We start from the raw sequence: 18296 nt of genomic DNA, 5'->3' as shown, positions 1-18296 counted from the left end.
GTTTGATAGATATGGTTTGATATTTAAACATCATCGCAACGCAACCTTGTTGTCCCACACATCAATATGGATGGTTTACTGCATTGTTTGGGTTGTTTGATTGATGTAATTATGCTTGATCAATGTTGATGCTTGATCTTGAACTGGTTGATTTGGGGCACATTTTAACATATCAAACTTTGAAGCAACATTGACATCTTAAAACTTTTTTAAAATATCAGTAGTAGCTATATTTGTTACCAGAAAAGATGGAAAACTCCATGGTGTATGTTGATGTTCATTTATTTATTTTATTAAAGAACATTTAATGCATACATTTGTAAATAAATTTATTGATTATCTTATACACATACAAATTACTCAACGTTAACAGTTTAAACCTATTTTTGTATGTATTTGTGCTTGTGTGTCATTGTTTGTTTGGGAGATCAAGTCACTGACTAGCAAGTAGGCTAAAAGTAAGTCTCAAGTCAAATCGATGACGTTCGAGTTACGTCCCTAGACAAAGATAAAGAAGTCCTAAGTAAGCTTAATGAAACAGAAGCAATGTTTTCTTCAGAATATTTCCAAGCTTTGTGACACTATTTATGTAAGGGATAATGTAAAGAACGCTGGTCATTATCGGGAAAATAAGTCCCGACAGGGCAAACAGGACCCGGCGCGTCAGGGGAGTGTTTTGCTTCGCCCTGAAGGGACTTATTTTGACAGCCATTGACAGCGGTCATTATATGTTCCAGCGATCATTACATGGTGTATATTTGACTGTAGAACGTTGGGAAATCCCATTCAAGGCAATGGAGCGATCTACCAGTATTGTGAAGAGCCGTGTAATAAATGTATATATTTGTGACCTTTTCCAGCTAAACCATGATGACCTGTCATGTATGTAGCAATCAGTTTGTGAATATGGCACATTTCAGTGAATCAAAAGTCAATAATGAGTGACCTAATTGACCCTTTATTCAGGGGTCTCCAACCTTTTTTCCTCCGAGAGTTACTTTGACAAAATGGACATGGCCGAGAACCTTTTTTCCTCCGAGAGCTACTTTGAGGAAATGGATATGGCTGAGAGCTTTTATATTATAGTAGCATGCCATGTATTCACATAGCTGCTCTACACCCAAAACTGCTGAATAAGATTTGTATGCTTTTTAAAGATTCCTTTCAACTCATTTACCTTCTCTCTTTGTAGACTGTGAATTTGATGTCATAGAAATGTTTCCTAAGTGGTTGGGTTATCAGATTTATAAACATCGTCCTCAAACCTTTTGGAGAGCTACTTAGAAAAAGGTGGGGTAGCTTGTGATTAATATATATATATATATATATATATATATATGAAAAAAATCTATCTTTGAAATTAGATGTAAATATCCCTGATGTTATCTTAAGCACTGCTATACTGCATAAAAGAATGGTAACCTCATCTATCTTAGCTATTTCATTAAAATCATATTTCATAGATCATAGTTTACATGTATGTAGACTTGGGTTTTATGCTTGCAATCATCGATTTGCTGTAAGAAGGCTATTTTTAAGTTAGCTGATCCTAGATAAATGGATTCTTTATTTTGAGGTTTTTAGTAAAGACAAACTGACCATGTGGTCAAACCCTGATTCTGCCTTGCAAATCTGCCTTTAGAGAAAGAAGAACGAAAATGAATGTTCAGATTCCAATAATTTATTGTAGGTAGTGAACTTAGCTACAGAATGGTCACAGCATCAGGATATTAATCCAGGTAAAAGTGACTGGAGTTCAGAGGGTTTACTCTGCCGCCTCTTTGCCCTTTGGGAGAGAACAAAGACATTACATGAATTTCATTACGTTACATGTAGTCAAGCTAAGAAATCGACATTACTCCACAAAAAAATCTCACCTTTCCAGAATCACGGCTCTTGGCCCTCAGCTTGTTGACCTGAGACTCAGCAATGTCTGCGCGCTCCTCAGCCTCCTCCAACTCATGCTGCACCTTTCTGAACTTGGACAGGTGGGAGTTGGCCTGCTCCTCCTGTGTGAAATAATTGTGGATCCATTCAGTTTCAAACCAATCATGTTAATTATGTAATAAAAAGGCCAAGTGAAAATTTGCAATAGAGATGAGGTTTGGATAATAAATACTACTCACAGCTTCCTCAGCCTGCCTCTTGTAGGCCTTGACCTTCAGCTGCAGCTTGTCAACCAGATCCTGAAGTCTGGCAACATTCTTCTTGTCCTCTTCAGTCTAAAGAGTAGATGAAGTGTATCAAGTCGTATCTTCTTCTCTTAAGCGTAACACTATGATACGGAGTTAAAAGAAATGTCTGTACCTGGTAGGTGAGCTCTTTAACCCTCCTCTCGTATTTGCGGACTCCCTTAATGGCATCACCACCACGTCTCTGTTCAGCTTCAATCTCATTTTCCAGCTCACGAACCTTAATGCGGAAAATATTTGCATGTTAAACACTATTTTCTACTAATGTGAGATTTTTGGCACATTTCTTCACATGCATATTTTGCTGCCTACCCTAGACTCCAGTTTCTGGAGTTGTTTCTTGCCACCCTTCATGGCCAGGTTCTCAGCCTCATCCAGGCGATGCTGGAGATCTTTCACAGTGATCTCCAGGTTCTTCTTCATCCTCTCAAGATGAGAGCTGGTGTCCTGCTCTTTCTTCAGTTCCTCTGCCATCATAGCAGCCTAAATAACAGGACAATAACTTTTTAATCATATAAACTACATATTCGCCTTTGCATGTGTCTAATTTCAAAAGAAACACTTCTTACATCAGTGATGGCTTTCTTGGCTTTGTCCTCAGCATTTCTAGCCTCTTGGACAATGTCATCAACCTCACCTTGGACCTGAACCAAGTCAGCCTCAAGCTTCTTCTTGGTATTAATAAGACTTGTGTTCTAAAATTAAACAGACCATGTCAATTATAAACTGAAAGGTGTACTTGTTGAATTGATCTACCTGTTTTTAACACTCTTCTCTATACCTGAGAGTGCAGGAGGCCAACACGCTCACTGGCATCAACCAGCTCTTGCTCAGCCACTTTGCGACCTCTCTCTGTCTGCTCCAGAGCAACTCTGAGTTCCTCAATCTCAGCCACCATCAGGGTGTTCCTGCGCTCCACCATGGCAACCTGCTCCTTCATGTCCTCTTGTCCTCTTACAGCATCGTCAAGGTGCAGTTGGGCATCCTAACCGAAAAATATGCAATGACAAAAGATATCATGCTACTATTATGTCCTGCCAAGATTTGTTTTACTACTTTTAGATAATATTGCATTAGACTGCACATTGACATGACTAACCTTGAGTTGACCCTGCACATTTCTTAGTTGTTTCTGGGACTCAGCAGCCTGGCGGTTAGCATGGCTCAGCTGAACCTCCATCTCATTGAGGTCTCCCTCCATCTTCTTCTTGATTCTCAGGGCATCATTCCTGCTCCTGACCTCAGAGTCAAGAGTGCTCTGCATGGACTCAATCACCCTCTGGCTGTTCCTCTTGATCTGCTCCATTTCTTCATCCTTTTCTGCAAGTTTCCTGTCAACCTCACCCTTGATCTGGTTGAGCTCAAGTTGGACACGAAGAATCTTGGACTCCTCATGCTCAAGAGTTCCCTATAGAAGAACATTATTAATTAAAAAAAATATATTACTTTCTTTAGAGTTCTGTAGTCACGTTTGTATCTGAATGTCTACCTCAGCCTCCTCAAGGGCAGTCTGGATCTCAGACTTTTCAGTCTCTACAGTCTTCTTGGCCTTCTCTAGCTCATGGATGCTCTTTCCAGTCTCACCAAGCTGCTCTGTCAGGTCTGAGATCTCCTCTGCAAATGTGCATTGATGATATTACATTAAACATATTTTCTGGATGTTTTCTGCAACATTTTTGTAAGCGGGCGGGATATGCATCAGGTTTTCTTAACTCACGTTGGAGATTTTTGTTTTCTCTCTTCAGGGTCTCCAGGTGGTCAAGAGACTCCTCATAGGAGTTCTTCATCTTGAATAGCTCAGTGCTGAGAGAACGAGCCTCTTTCTGGGCTCCTTCCAACTCTGCCTGACCCTCCTCATACTTCTGCTTCCACTCTGCCAGGACCTTGTAGAAACCATTTTTGCTATTAGGCAGATACTCATTCAGATTTTACCAACATTCCACATTTTAGTGTTTTTTTGGAGGTGTTACCTTGTCAAAGTTCCTCTGCTTCTTGTCAAGGTTAGCAGCCAGAGCATTGGCTCTCTCTACATCAATCATAAGATCCTCAACCTCCCCCTGAAGTCTCTGTTTGGTCTTCTCCAGAGAGGCACACTTGGAGTTGACAGCCTCAATTTGCTCCTCAGCTTCCTGCAGACGCTGGGCAAGCTTTTTCCTGATTACATGATAGTATTTGTTAGACAAGAGTTTTAAATGGGAAATTATTTTGTGTATTTCGGTTTTACATACTTGGACTCCTCAAGCTCTTCAGTGCGCTGAATGGCATCAGTTTCATATTTAGACCTCCACTGAGCAACTTCACCATTGGCCTTGGACATGCCACGTTGCAGCTCAGCCTTTGCCTCCTGTTCTTCCTCAAACTGCTCCCTCAGGAGGTCACAGTCATGGCGTGCAGACTGAACAGCATGAGCCAGGGCATTTTTGGCCTGGTGGTAAAAAAGAATAATGCCTTAAGTAGTTGCATAATATGTTATTAAACAGTTGTTTGTCAATTAAGATTCTTTACCTTGACCTCCTCTTCATTCAGCCTCTTCAGTTCCTCTATTTGCTGAGTGAATGCTTGTTTGCTTCTGGTCAACTGAGAAACCAAGGCATCTTTCTCCTCCACCTGACGTCCAAGCTCACCTGGTTGACAATTGTGTTTTTTTAAAGCTCAGATTTTGTAGATAAATAACAACTGTCCATATTATAAATCTTACCATTTTCAGTCTGAAGTCTTGCTCTCTGAGCACTGATGTCGTTGACCTGATGAGCAGCCTCATCACTTTTGGCCTTGATTTCACTAAGTTGGTCCTCAAGGGTGCGGCACATCTTCTCCAGATTTCCCTGTTTATATGTATGTGACCCACAGGAGTGCAGGACAACAATAGAGGTATATGAAATAGCACCTCAGTGACAAGTTAACAAGTTTGTAAGTTGGTTTGTTCAAAGTAATAAATGAAGGCATGCATTTCACTAACCTTAGCTTTAGCAACGGCCTCCATGTTGCTGGAGAGGTCATCAATCTCCATCTTGTATTCACTTTTTTCCTTCTCAAGCTTCTGCTTGACACGCTGGAGGTTGTCAATCTGCTCTCCCAGCTCAGCCACACTGTCGGCCTGCTTCTTGCGGAGAGCTGCAGCAGTGGCTTCATGCTGCAGGGTGGACTCCTCAAGGTCACGACGCAGCTTCTGGAACTCAGCCTCACGCTTCTTGTTCATCTCAATTTGACATGCAGTGGCACCACCAGCCTCCTCAAGCCTCTCACTGATCTCCTCAAGTTCCCTGGAGAGATCAGCTCTCTGCTTCTCAACCTTGGCACGAGCTGCACGCTCAGACTCAATCTCTTTCTCCAATTCCTCAATGCGAGCCTATTGATTGCGAGAAAACATATATCAACATAAATATCAACAAATTCTAAATATTTTTTAATGGCCTAAAAACAAACCAACCTGAAGCTCCTTGATCTTCTTCTGAAGCTGAGCACCCAGTGATTGTTCATCTTCAATCTTACTAAGAAGTTGGCTTGTTTCAAAGTCCTTCCTGATAAACAAATGCAAGAACAAATTAACCCTGAACTTGGCTGTATGCATGGAAATTAAATAGCAATGTTTCGTAAGAGATATTAGATTTTGGCTTACTTCTTTATCTTCTCCTCAGATTGCTGCTTGTCATTTTCCAGATCCATGATGCTCTCCTGTGCCAGTTTCAGGTCACCCTCAAGCTTTCTCTTGGCTCTCTCAAGGTCCATACGGAGCTTCTTTTCTTGCTCCAGGGAGCCCTCAAGCTGCAGTTTCAAATTGTGAGGCAGGTGAGTAAGAGGAAAATAGTCTCCATTGCATAATGTCTTTGTTCATATACAATATATTCAGAACTCACATCATCCACTTGCTGTTCAAGCTTAGTTTTGGATTTGGTCAGAGTGTTGACTTTGTCTTCCTCTGCCTGAAGATCATCAAGAGTCTGCTGGTGGGCCTCTTGGAGGGATTTCTTCTCCTTTGTCAACTTAGCAATGGATTCATCTTGAGAAGCCATCTCTTCAGTCAGGTTTTTAACCTGAGCATACAAAGTTTCATATTAGCATCCACTAAAATTCCAAAGAATTACTGACTATATGCAAAGTCCATATAGGCAATTCTTTAAGCTCCGCAGCTATCTTGGCAATTTCAGGCTAACAAGTTCAGGCTCCTATCTAAATGACTGAGGAGAGATACGTAAATCTTCATAAGAAGATCATATAAACATTAAAGGGGTGCAGGATTTTGGACATAGGACCTCATTTCCAAGTTAGCAAGTGTGATATTTATCAGTGGAGACCGTTTTCAACACATATCCTCCAATCCTTCTAGTTTCAGAGTTCAGAGGTAAGACTGTTTTTCGTGGCAGACTAACACATACTGATGACTTGCGCTAGCCTAGCACCTGCAAACTCTGCAATTGGATGAAACGTGTTGAAAACGGTCTCTCCACTGATAAATATCACACTTGCTTACTTGGAAATGAGGTCCTATGTCCAAAATCCTGAACCACCCCTTTAAAGGTACATGTGAATACATGTTCACATCTGGCATAAACAATGTGAACAGGGTGAAACGTCAGTCATGTACAGTAATTTCCAATAATGTTATTGCAAGGAAGGACCTCCAGTTAACTGATTCCTCTTATACATTTCCCTTTTTAGATTTTTGCTGTATGCATATTTTTTCCAATTTTGCAGCAACCCCTACCAAATATCACACTTATGCTTTCAAAAAATGCCTACCTTGTTCTCAGTGGCATGTTTCTCCTTCTCCACTTTGGCCAAGGTCAGCTCCAGATCATCAATGTCCTTCTTGAGCTCAGAGCACTCATCCTCCAGTTTCCTCTTCTTGGCAGTCAGCTCAGCATTGATTTCCTCTTCATCCTCCAGTCTCTCGGTTGTCTCTTTGAGCTTGGCCTCAAGCTGGATCTTACTTTTGATGAGACCCTCACACCTCTCCTCAGCATCATTGAGACCCTCGGATCCCTATTGTAAATATAAGATGGAAGCTGATTTGTATTGAAAACACAATGCTGAGACTGGGTAGTGGTATGATTGTGAACATTGAAATGGTACAATATACACTTACAGATGCCACTTGCAGTGCCAGGTCATTCCTCTCTTGCACCAGAGCTACCATCTTTTCTTCAAGCTCCTTCTTCCTGGCCTCTGTCTTTGCATGGTCCACTTTGAGTTTCTCATAGTTCTCCTTCAGATTGGACAGCTCCTTTTCAGTTTCAGCACTCTTCAGTAAAGGCTTGATTTTGTAGTAAACCTTCATCCAAGGCCAAGTCTTGACATTCATGAATGAGCGGATATTGTACTGGACAGTGTAGATAGCCTCTCTAAAAAAAGAACAATTGTTTGTGAAATAATTTCTCTTTGAAGAGAAGTAATCATACGGTGGTGCACTGCATTCACATAACAAAAAAAAAATAATCATGTTATCTCATAATTATGAGTTATCTCATAATTATGAGATAGTATCTCATAATTATGGCATATTATCTCATAATTACGAGATAATTATCTTGTAATTACGAGATAACTATCTCATATTTAAGAGATAATTATCTCATAATTACGAGATAATCATCTCGTAATTATGAGATACGGATAGGATCCGTGCTGAGGATCTAAACAGCCTTTCAATAAAAGCAAGCACATATTTCCTACTGATTTCCTGCTTTGAATGACTTTCGTACTTTGAGAGATTAACATGTCTTTCAGTGGCATGAAAAATAAGCCTGTCAAATCGCCAACAACCCCAAAGCAAAGACTAAGCTTCTATAGGCTACTCTTTGCCCAAAGGCAATACAATGTTGCATGTTACAGTCCTAACCAGTAGGTGGAGGTACTACTACGCATAGGGCTACCTCCATCCACGTTGTCACACGCACGCCTATTGTTTATTTTGTGCAGCTAGGCTACTTGTTCAAGTGGCATTGATGAGTTAAACAGTCACATTTTTTCCTACACGTATTATATTGAGAGAAAATAGTCAGTTGTAAACAAAGAACTCTGCTTATGTAACCCTTTCGTAATGAAAGTGGCTCTACATATCTACTTTTATTGATTATGCTAACCGTTAGCATCTCTATGGGATTTCTATACATAGCCATAAGCTAACACATTAGTTTCTATTCTGTAACTTGAAATGCTAGTCTACATGATTGCTCTTAAACAAAACATTGAAGGAAAGAACCGAGATGTACTCTGTTGGTCTGCATAGTTTTACAGTGAATCCTAAGTAAAGGTTTGAAAGGAACTTCAGCTTCAGACTTTCTCTTAGGAAGCTGTTACAGTAGATCTATCTTCTCTAATAGACCATGTCATTGCCTCACACAAGTGGGGGCAGAATTGGAAATGTGTCATAAATCATGATTATCTCGTAATTACGAGATAATTATCTCGTAATTATGAGATAATATGTCATAATTATGAGATACTATCTCGTAATTATGAGATACTATCTCGTAATTATGAGATAATTATCTCATAATTACGAGATAACCTGTTTTTTGTTTTTTTTTGTGATGTGAATGCAATGCGCCACCGTATAATCATACTTTTGAATGCTTGTAAAAAATGAAAATAATTACCTCCTTTCCATCATCTTCACAAACTCCCTCCTCATCAGGTATGCACGGCAGAGAGCTTGAGTCATTGTGACCAAGGTAGCCAGTTTTTCGTCTCTCATCTCCTCAAGGGTACCCAGCAGACCAGCTTTGAAGAACACCTGAGAGAGATGGGATATTATATGTGTAAATTGGACACAGGAAAAAGCTGTGCTAATTGTATAACAAACAGATTTCGATTAGCTTGAAACCTCTCTACCTTAGTGTGTCCAAACTTGTACTGGGTGTGATCAACATCGATTGATCCCAAAAGCTTCTCAGCAGCCTTCTTGTTATCAATGAATTGACCATCAGGGATAACACTGGCATTCAACACTTTGTATCTGGACATAATAAATACACACATTATGTTTCCCTGTTTAAATCCGGTAAAGAACATGACTAATATTTTAGTTGATGTCCTACAGTAGTTCACCTCTGCTTGAAGTCACCATAGAGGATTCTGCTTGGGAAACCCTTTCTGCAGATTCTGATACCCTCCAGCACACCATTGCACCTGAGCTGGTGGATGACCAGGAAGTTCTGCATATAACCTGTCAAATACATGTCACAAGATCTTGTAATCTCAATGTAATATATGAATAATGCACATATCTTCATTCACCACCAAACACCCTTTACCTGGTTTCTTAATTTCATTTGGAATTAGACAACGCACAAAGTGGGGATGAGTGCTCCTCAAGTTGGTCATCAGTTTGCCCAAGTTCTCCTGTTGAGATAAGAATGCAATCAAATCATCCCCTCATCTTTCTTTTAGATGATTGATTTGTTTGTTATTGGTTTAATATACACACCCTGAACTGTGATGACACAGTCTGCATGGAGCCACCCTTCTTCTTCTTCTTACCACCACCAACCTCTGTTGACATACAAATTATGGATTCAATAATTGAGTTACTATATAGAAATTCATAAATGGGCTATTTTTGCATTAGCTTGTAGACTTAGTGTAGTTTTTTGTTACCCTCAACAACAGGTGGGTACAAGACAGGCAGGAGTTTTACTCCCGACTTCTGGTACAGCTGCACAACAGAATCGTTCAGTGGATCCTTGTTCTTGTCCAGCCACCCACCAACATTGTAGTCCACAGTGCCGGCATAGTGCACCAGGGAGAAGTGGGCCTCAGCCTTGCCTTTTTTGGGCTTGGGCTTCTCGAAGGCCTTAGTCTTGCCAAGATGCTGGTCATACAGCTTGTTCTTGAAAGTTACATCAGAGGCCTTGGGGAACATGCACTCCTCTTCAAGGATGGCAAAGATACCCATGGGCTGTTTTACAAAAGATTAGATTAGATTCGTTATTAGGGTTGACATACTGAAACACTACAAACTTAGCACTTGATTAGTTTGATTGATTAAACCTGACCTTCTCAATAAGCTCAATGCAAGCGGCTAAGTCCATGCCAAAGTCAATGAACTCCCATTCAATGCCCTCTTTCTTGTACTCCTCTTGCTCCAGAACGAACATGTGGTGGTTGAAGAACTGTTGCAGTTTTTCATTGGTGAAGTTGATACACAGCTGCTCCATGCTGTTGAACTGTTTTGAATACATATTAAATATGATTTAAAAATAGCCCATTTGAGTTACGAGAAAGAAATAATGTGTGTGAAAAATTGTTGGCCTCACATCGAAAATCTCAAAGCCAGCAATGTCTAGCACACCAATGAAAAACTGCCTTGGTTGCTTTGTGTCCAACATCTGGTTGATACGGATGACCATCCACAAGAACATCCTCTCATAGATAGACTTGGCCAAGGCCATAACTGAGTTATTGACCTGAAACAAGATGTTTAATTAACTTTCTCAGTATGCACAGACCAAACCATACAATTTAGAGTGATTTGGAACATTAATCATAATTCCTACCAAACCAATGTCAACACATTGTACACGCTATGTCCAGACTACCAGAAATTCTGTTTAAACACTACCAAGTGATTTGTTGTCTTTAGTTAACTTTTTAGTGACTTGAATAATACCTGTGGCACAGTCTGACCCTTGGTGACAAACTCATTTCCAACTTTCACTCTTGGGTAGCACAAAGCCTTCAGCATGTCAGCAGAGTTCAGGCCCAAGAGGTAGGCAACTTTGTCAGCATCTGAGATAGACAAAGCATTTAAGTGAGTTATATATCAAATGGAAGTTAGACACATTGACTAAACAATTACATTGTAAATTGGTTAAGGCTTTAGTTGTGGATGATAATTAAGGGGTGATGTATTTTCCGCCATTCAGTATTGGATAATATGTCCCAACTGGATGAGGGGACCTTATGGGACTTATTTTCAAATAAGGACTGGCAGACAATATACATTATCCCACTTATTACACGGCTATTTGACACAACAAGAAATTAAACTTTACACAATGTGTTTTCTTTTTGTGGCTTCTGCTGATAACTGCAATACATAAAATTACCTTAAAGTTATTAGTAAAACAACTGAGCGTTGTAACCTACCCTCAGCTTCGATGTAGTTGACACTGGAAGTGAGTTTTTAAACCTACCCTCATTGCCATCAGGCTCAGCCTGCTCCTCACGCTGCTTCTGCTTGAACTTCATGTTGCCATGATGGAGCACAGCACCAGTCAACTTGTAAATGGTGATTTTCTCCTCTTGAATGAAACCCAGGATGTCAATGGCTTCCTGGAATGATAAATTATTATTAAAGATTTTTTCAAGAAATTGAAGAGGCAAAAACACATTCTTGGAAGACTTACATCGGTGGCATCCAACTCCTCTTTGTCATCAATGCTAGCCACAGTGATCTGACCCTGACTGCACATTGGATAGTCATAGGGATTGGTTGTGATGAGGGACATTTCTGTAGGGGTTGAAAAATTATTTTAGAAATTCAGGATTACATGTATTGATTCGTGAACATTGGTTTAAAATATTAACCTTACCTATAATGTCAGGCTTGTGATTGGTCATCATCTGATAGAAGATGTGGTAGCCTCTCTCATCAGGAAGTTGGAATGTCACTCTTGACTTCTCCAGCAGGTCTGTTTAGATAGGGAAGTAAGTATTTTGAGTTAACAAAAGGCAGTAATCAGGAAATATTTTTATAAAGACTTATACTTACAAGTCTCAATATCAGCACTAGCCAGTTTTCCAGATGTACCAAAGTGAATTCTGATGAATTTACCCTGTTTGAGATACAACAATATCTTAAGAAATTGATCCTCATCCATAACTACAGAAGTGAGGCAAGAGTTCAGATGAGAAATGGACTTACAAAACGTGAAGAGTTGTCATTCCTCACAGTCTTGGCATTACCATAAGCCTCCAGCAGTGGATTGGCAGCAATAATCTGGTCTTCAAGAGAGCCCTGCAAGTCAATGGATACATTTTTATTTAAAGTGCATGGCCGTGTTGCTGTATGATAATTAACCTATAAGTGGTTTGATGGTCTTTTGGGCCCCCACTGTCAACTTCTGGGCAGCGCTGCCACCCTCAACTTCAAGGGACCTAATCCTAGCCCTTGCCTAACCCTAGAACCCTCCAGGCAGCGCTGCCTTGAACTCAACAGTGGGGGTCCAAAAATATAACCTCTAAATGTGCATGGGGTCCTAACCTTCATTTGGCCTGTCTCTTTCTTCTTGTCACCAGACACTGCAATTGTTGCAAAGTATTGGATGACACGCTTGGTGTTCACAGTCTTACCTGCACCAGATTCTCCGCTGGAATACACAGAAGATGTTGCAACTTTTAGATCATGATGAAAACAGTGCTATAGGATTACATAGAATATAATGCAAAGGCTTTGTTCTTAAAACTGTCAAAAGTTTTAAGATATGCTTTGACACTTACGTAATCAGGATAGACTGGTTTTCCCTGTCTGTGGGGGAAAATAGTTGATATGAGTTGATCATTTTGAAAATCAAATGTATAATTTATGTATTTCATTCAGTGGCTTTTAAACTGCAAGCTTACCTTGGAGCATGAACTGATAGGCGTTGTCAGAGACAGAGAAGATGTGGGGTGGGGCCTCCATGCGCTTCTTGCCTCTGTAGGCAGACACCACCTCTGGGTCGTACACTGGGAGCCACTTGTAGGGGTTTACAGTGACACAGAAAAGCCCAGAGTAGGTCTAGAATGAAGGAATAAAGAGGATTGGTTTTCCAGCATTTTTATTTTTCAACAGTTTTTTTTTTCTATTTAACTGTAGTGCTTACGTAGATCATCCATGCTGCATAACGCTCTTTGAGGTTATACAGGACAGAAGCTTCATTGAGGTGGGTCATCATGGCCATGTCCTCAATTTTGTCAAACTTGGGAGGATTCATGGGGAAGACTTCATCTTCCTTTACTGTCTTTTCCTAAAACCAATGTAGAAATAGTTTTAACAAAGAGATGTATTCAAGAAACTTTCTGTGAAAATGTAATTTTATCATCAGAACAATTTTAACAGCCTTGTTAAAGTACCTCCTTGGTTTCAAGCACTTCAACGACACATTTGCCGCCTTCCTTTTTTTTTATGGTACCCTTGACGTACAACTCCTCTTTGTCAACCACATAGCATGCACTCTTTGCATCAAAGGGCTTGCTTTGGGCCTCAAGTCTCTCCTTCTCAGGCTTACGGAGGTATATGGCAGCCTTGCCATATTGCGCCATATCACCGTCCCCCATGGTTGCTGGTTACTGCATAGATCAGAAGCATTTGTAAAATTACTTTTAAAATGTCAAATTAATATTACTAATGGTGCAGATGATGAGGGAAAACAGATAACCATGCCATAACAAAATGAATAGTATCTGAAAACAATGCAGAAAATCTTTCGTGCAAAGAGCCCATTCAGCCAAAAACATACTCATTAGGCTGCTGCCATCATTAAAAATGGCATCCAACATGCTCACTTCCGCTCACATTTTCGAAAACAAGCCAGTTAGGTACCACATTACAGATGGCCATAAGTTGTCCATGTGGATTGGTGGTTTCGCTGGCAATTTTTCTGATGGGAGGATTAGCCAATCCACATTTGTGTGAAAATGTAATTGGAAGTGAGCATATGTTAGATGTAATTTTTAAAGAAGCGGCCAGCTAGGATAATAAGTAGATGAAGCTAACCCTCTAAATTCTGACACACCGGTGTAGCATATCCATACACAAACAAAAAAGTCTTAAAGAATTATTTTCAATATTTAATTTTACAATGAACGCCTGCCCGATTCTATTATAAGTATAGTATATATACTCTTTTGCTCCTGTGAGGGAAATTTGGTCTCTGCATTTATCCCAATCCTTGAATTAGTGAAACACACTCAGCACACAGTGAACACACACTAACACACCCGGAGCAGTGAGCTGCCTGTAACAACAGTGAGGGGTTAGGTGCCTTGCTCAAGGACACTTCAGCCGTGCCTACTGGTCGGGGTTCGAACCGGCAACCCTCCGGTTACAAGTCCAAATCGCTAACCAGTAGACCACGGCTGCCCCTTAGTATTAGCCTACTAACAGGCTATGGAAAATGGTCTCTAAACAATAAGTATCTGATTATTTTTTTGTTATATTAATAACAAAAATCGGTATCACTCCATAATAAGGTGCCATAATAAATAGCAAACTAGTAACCTAACCCTTTCCATGCACACTAAGCTAAACTACACTGAATGCATGGAAAGTTGCTAGCGGAGTTTACAGCTAGTCACGTTAGACTCAGTGTGTATGAACTCGTGGTCATAATGAAAACATTAATAAGTTGCTAGAATTGCACCCAAATCCTAACAATACATGTAAAGTAATATAATACAGGTGGTATATCGAAGTTTTCAACTTAAACAACATTTTACAGTTACAAAATTAAAACAAAGTGGGGAGTGCTTTATACAGTCAATCTACCCAATGCAAAGCATACTGCTTCTGATTGGCTATGGCAACAATACAAGGACAGTTTACCGTTTCTCCAAAGGGGGCTCCAAAACACCAATCTCAATAAAGCTGCTTAATTACAGCGAAAATCACATACAAACACTAAACTACATTTCTAACTCTGTTACACCCCCTCCCCTGAATTTCACCAAATTCAAGCAGCAACCAAATAGTACTTCCAAAGGCAAAGAGTACACTACTTTCAAACACTAGACAGAGGGTCACCAATTACAGGACAGCCAACCACAAAGGTATCCAATAAGGATGAAGTGGAAGAAGAGGTGCGCAAACTCTCACACCTTATAAGGTGCTTTATACACCCCACAAGACCATAAAGCCATAAACCATAAATTCCATACATTTTCCACAAAGCTAATCAGAAAAGCTAGATAAATAATAATATGGCATTAACTTTTATATTAGCATATAGTTTGTATATAAACATTTAACATTTAAATGATGTAAGAAATAACTGTTAATTAGTGCCAAAAAAGAAATTTAGTTAACTATTAACAAATATCAATACAATATTAGTTAATAGATTTGTTAAAACATTAACATACAGATTTTATGCAAACAACTAATATTTAATTAATGATGAAAAAACTATTAACTTGTGCCAAATAGATATTTTAGTAACAATTAACAAATATTTACAAATGGTTAGGTAATTACTAGTTTGCTATTTATTATGGCACCTTATTATGGAGTGTTACCCAAAAATCTCTTAAATGGAGCAATCAAGTGTTTTTTGCTAAACTAGGACATTTAAATAAAGTCTTACCTTTTCTTTCCAAAATCAAAATGAAATTTCAAAGTTGTTAAAACCGCTGAAAAACAAAGTCAGTTACAAAGTTAGATGACACAACGCATGTGTAAATGTCATGTTAAAAGTTTAAGGACTTTTTCATTAAAATCCAACTCTCATCCTTCCCCACCACAGTGTTTGGCATGTAACAACTGCAGCCCTCTCTCTGCCAACCTATGCAGATGCTGACTTACTGTGCACAGGAACCCCCAGCCTCTTGCTGTTATCCCTGCTCCCTGCAGATCCTTATATTGGCCATCTTCTGCAAACTAAGCAGCCGCTTAAAGGAATTATCCAGAGTAAAATGCACTTTAGATCAATTTACGGATGATTGGGAGTACATACGTTGAGTTGACATCAAAATCATGTCATTCGGATGTGTTTTGAGAAAGTTCGATTTTACCGTTTTTAGTCAAAACTCGTTAGCCTGTTAGTGACCAGGGCATGTCATTTCGCCTCTACAAAACGCTATTTTTATACCTCTTCTACAGTTCCAAACAACATTACACTTACGTGGTAGTGAGTAGAGGGTACCTAAAGCCAAACCGAAGTATCCCGAGGTCTTTATGTGGTCGGATAGAGAGTCCAGAAAGAATTTCATCAAGCCAGTACCTTTCCGGAAATGTTGCTGCTGCAGCTAGCATCTTTAGGGGACAAGCCCGACCGTTATAATTTCGTTAAAATTTTAACGATGACCAATCATCTAATACCTCAGCTGTCCAATGACTGATTTCTGAAATCTTCCCCGTAATGCTGACAACATAAGCTTCAATTTGATATGATTGGTTAAGGGGTTTATGGCGCGAAATGTTTTGGATACTTGAAGATGAGTCGTGAAAAAAACTTTTCACTTCAGTCGTACATTTTAACATGGACCGCCAGATGCCACCTGCACTTCGTTTGAGTTTACCTCGACTGGAAACCACAGCTGGATAAACTGAGGTAATATATATTTTACATTGTTTCTAGTTATGGTTAATCTTAATTTGTAGTCATAAAATCATGTTATTTGACAGTAATATGCTTTCTCATCAGCGTCAACATTATGGCATAGCGGGGGCTAAGTGCACCGTCATGTAACTTTAGCTAGCTGCATTACTCTGAACTGCTTGCAGTATTCTCGTTTGCTTTTGATATCAGTTATTTTCATTTGACAATTTCATTTAAAAACCTGTTAGTATATAACCAGTAAGTAAGTTTGTTTTCTAGTTCCAATTTGCTTGTTAGGTAAGCATTATATTGGCAAGTCAGTATAGCATACCAAAGCTGAATAAATCAATTGGCGCCGCGTTTCTAAGTTGCGTTCTCTTACATGAAATAAGTTGAGCGATATTTTTACTCCTCTCAATATGTAGTTGTAGAAAACAAGATGTGAAATCACGGATTCTGTCAGAAATGTAATGCTAATTAACGTATTGCCTCTCCTCGGGTTGTTACCTCGCTAGGCAGTTTGTAGTGAACTGTTTTACCTTGCTAACTTCTAAATGACAAACATCAGACGTGCTTGTCTCAACATTTTCTAAGATGGCATGACTTGATATTCTACTCTTCTCAATATGTAGTTTTATAGAAAACATGATGTGAAATCACATATTATGTCAGAAATGTAATTATTGCATTTAAGCAGTTACTAGGTAAAATGTAATCTGTCTTTATCTTAATGCCAGCCAGGCAGATTTAGGGTAGCTAAACCCATGTGTAATAAAATGACTTTTCATACTTCTAAATATTTTTGAGTTACTCAAAATGCTTCAATAGTTTAGGCTGTACACAAGCACACATCTGTAGTTTTGTGATTTTATTTTTTAAATTAATAAATGTATTACATTTGTATGATTTTACTGTTGTTTCAGATGGAGGATGACAAGACCTACACAGACCTCCTTGCAGGCCTGAAGAGGTAGCTGACTGCTGATGAGCTTGCGCTCACAATGTTGAAGACCATGTGAGGATGGAGGAAGAAGGTATAGATTTAGGTGGCGTGCGTAGGGTGGTGTAGACTGCCACTAAAACACTGTGAAATAGACTTGTTATGTTGATTTTTATGTTGTTGTCCCAGGCATATGTGGTTTTACCAACCGGAATGGGTGGGAGGTTGTGCTTAGTAGGCCATCGTATGCAAACACACAGTGCAGGGGCATGGGACGAAGAGACCCCAGAAGAGTTTCACAGTTTTCTGGGATTGATCATTGACATGGGACTTCACTTCCCTCCCTAATATCCATTGCTACTGGGGAACCAAGTCTCTGAAGGGATCAGGGAGCGTTGACCAAATGAGAAATACATATTGTGTACACTTTTTCTCCATTGACATTGCTGTTGTCAGTAGTTTCTTATCATGTCAAGTTTGGCAATGCAGAATCTGGTGTTGAACCTAGGTTTGGTAGCTACAGCCAGAAAGACTTTGGCGAAAATCTATCACAACAGCTGGCAGGCATTTCCGTCAAAATTTCAGCCTCGCCTTCAGCTGCTCCAACTACTACTCTGTCGTCTTTTCATCAAGTACATATTCCTGTACAGCAGGAGCCAAAGAAAAATTGTTGGCTTTGTTATAAAAACAATACATAATAACACTAAAGTAGCTTGTATGGCCTGAAGTTTAGCGGTAGGTGACTGCTTTTTTGGTAAACAAAATTGCTGTCAGATTTGGCATTCTACAGAAGGGGATGCGTTTCGTTATGAGTCATAGGTCTTCTGTGTTTAACCTTCAGGTTCCCCACCCCACCTTTCCCTATCCTCCTCTGTGTGTGTGTGTGAGTTTTGTGTGTATATGTGTGTATGTGTTTAGTCTCAA

At 39.6% G+C, this 18296-nt stretch overlaps 1 protein-coding gene across 1 annotated transcript; it reads right to left on the bottom strand.

Moving 5' to 3' along the window:
• Positions 1-1765: 1765 nt before the first annotated feature.
• LOC143123047 (myosin heavy chain, fast skeletal muscle-like) lies at positions 1766-13454 on the bottom strand. The gene is made up of 39 exons (XM_076284157.1): positions 13251-13454; positions 13001-13144; positions 12759-12915; positions 12636-12663; positions 12400-12505; positions 12061-12153; positions 11908-11971; positions 11729-11827; positions 11543-11646; positions 11330-11468; positions 10804-10922; positions 10451-10600; positions 10190-10360; positions 9792-10092; positions 9622-9686; positions 9449-9536; positions 9243-9360; positions 9027-9150; positions 8792-8928; positions 7279-7534; positions 6933-7175; positions 6050-6226; positions 5812-5957; positions 5623-5713; positions 5152-5541; positions 4891-5017; positions 4698-4816; positions 4421-4617; positions 4163-4346; positions 3910-4075; positions 3682-3806; positions 3292-3600; positions 2974-3177; positions 2762-2887; positions 2505-2675; positions 2308-2412; positions 2127-2222; positions 1878-2009; positions 1766-1786 (listed from the first exon to the last, which is right to left on the bottom strand). Exons 1-39 carry the CDS (start codon positions 13452-13454, stop codon positions 1766-1768), a joined length of 5796 nt encoding a protein of 1931 aa, XP_076140272.1.
• Between the last annotated feature and the right edge of the window lie 4842 nt (positions 13455-18296).

The sequence above is a fragment of the Alosa pseudoharengus genome, unplaced genomic scaffold (assembly GCF_046254945.1).
Source record: "Alosa pseudoharengus isolate Yale_2024_CS ecotype anadromous, Long Island Sound unplaced genomic scaffold, YU_APseudo_1.1 YU_APseudo_1.1_scf_14, whole genome shotgun sequence".
NCBI lineage: Eukaryota > Metazoa > Chordata > Actinopteri > Clupeiformes > Clupeidae > Alosa > Alosa pseudoharengus.
The sequence above is the reverse complement of the archived record's forward strand: the minus strand, read 5'-3'. Positions and strand labels throughout refer to the sequence as shown.

Bases quoted from the DNA above. Each gene is read 5' to 3' on its own strand.
- LOC143123047 (XM_076284157.1), bottom strand. From the start codon at position 13,454: ATGGGGGACGGTGATATGGCGCAATATGGCAAGGCTGCCATATACCTC. The intron at 10,923-11,329 runs GTAGGTTTAAAA...TGTCTATCTCAG, and splicing joins TGAGCCTGATGGCAATGAGG to ATGCTGACAAAGTTGCCTAC. The intron at 7,535-8,791 runs GTAATTATTTTC...TTCTTTTTTTAG, and splicing joins GTGAAGATGATGGAAAGGAG to AGAGGCTATCTACACTGTCC.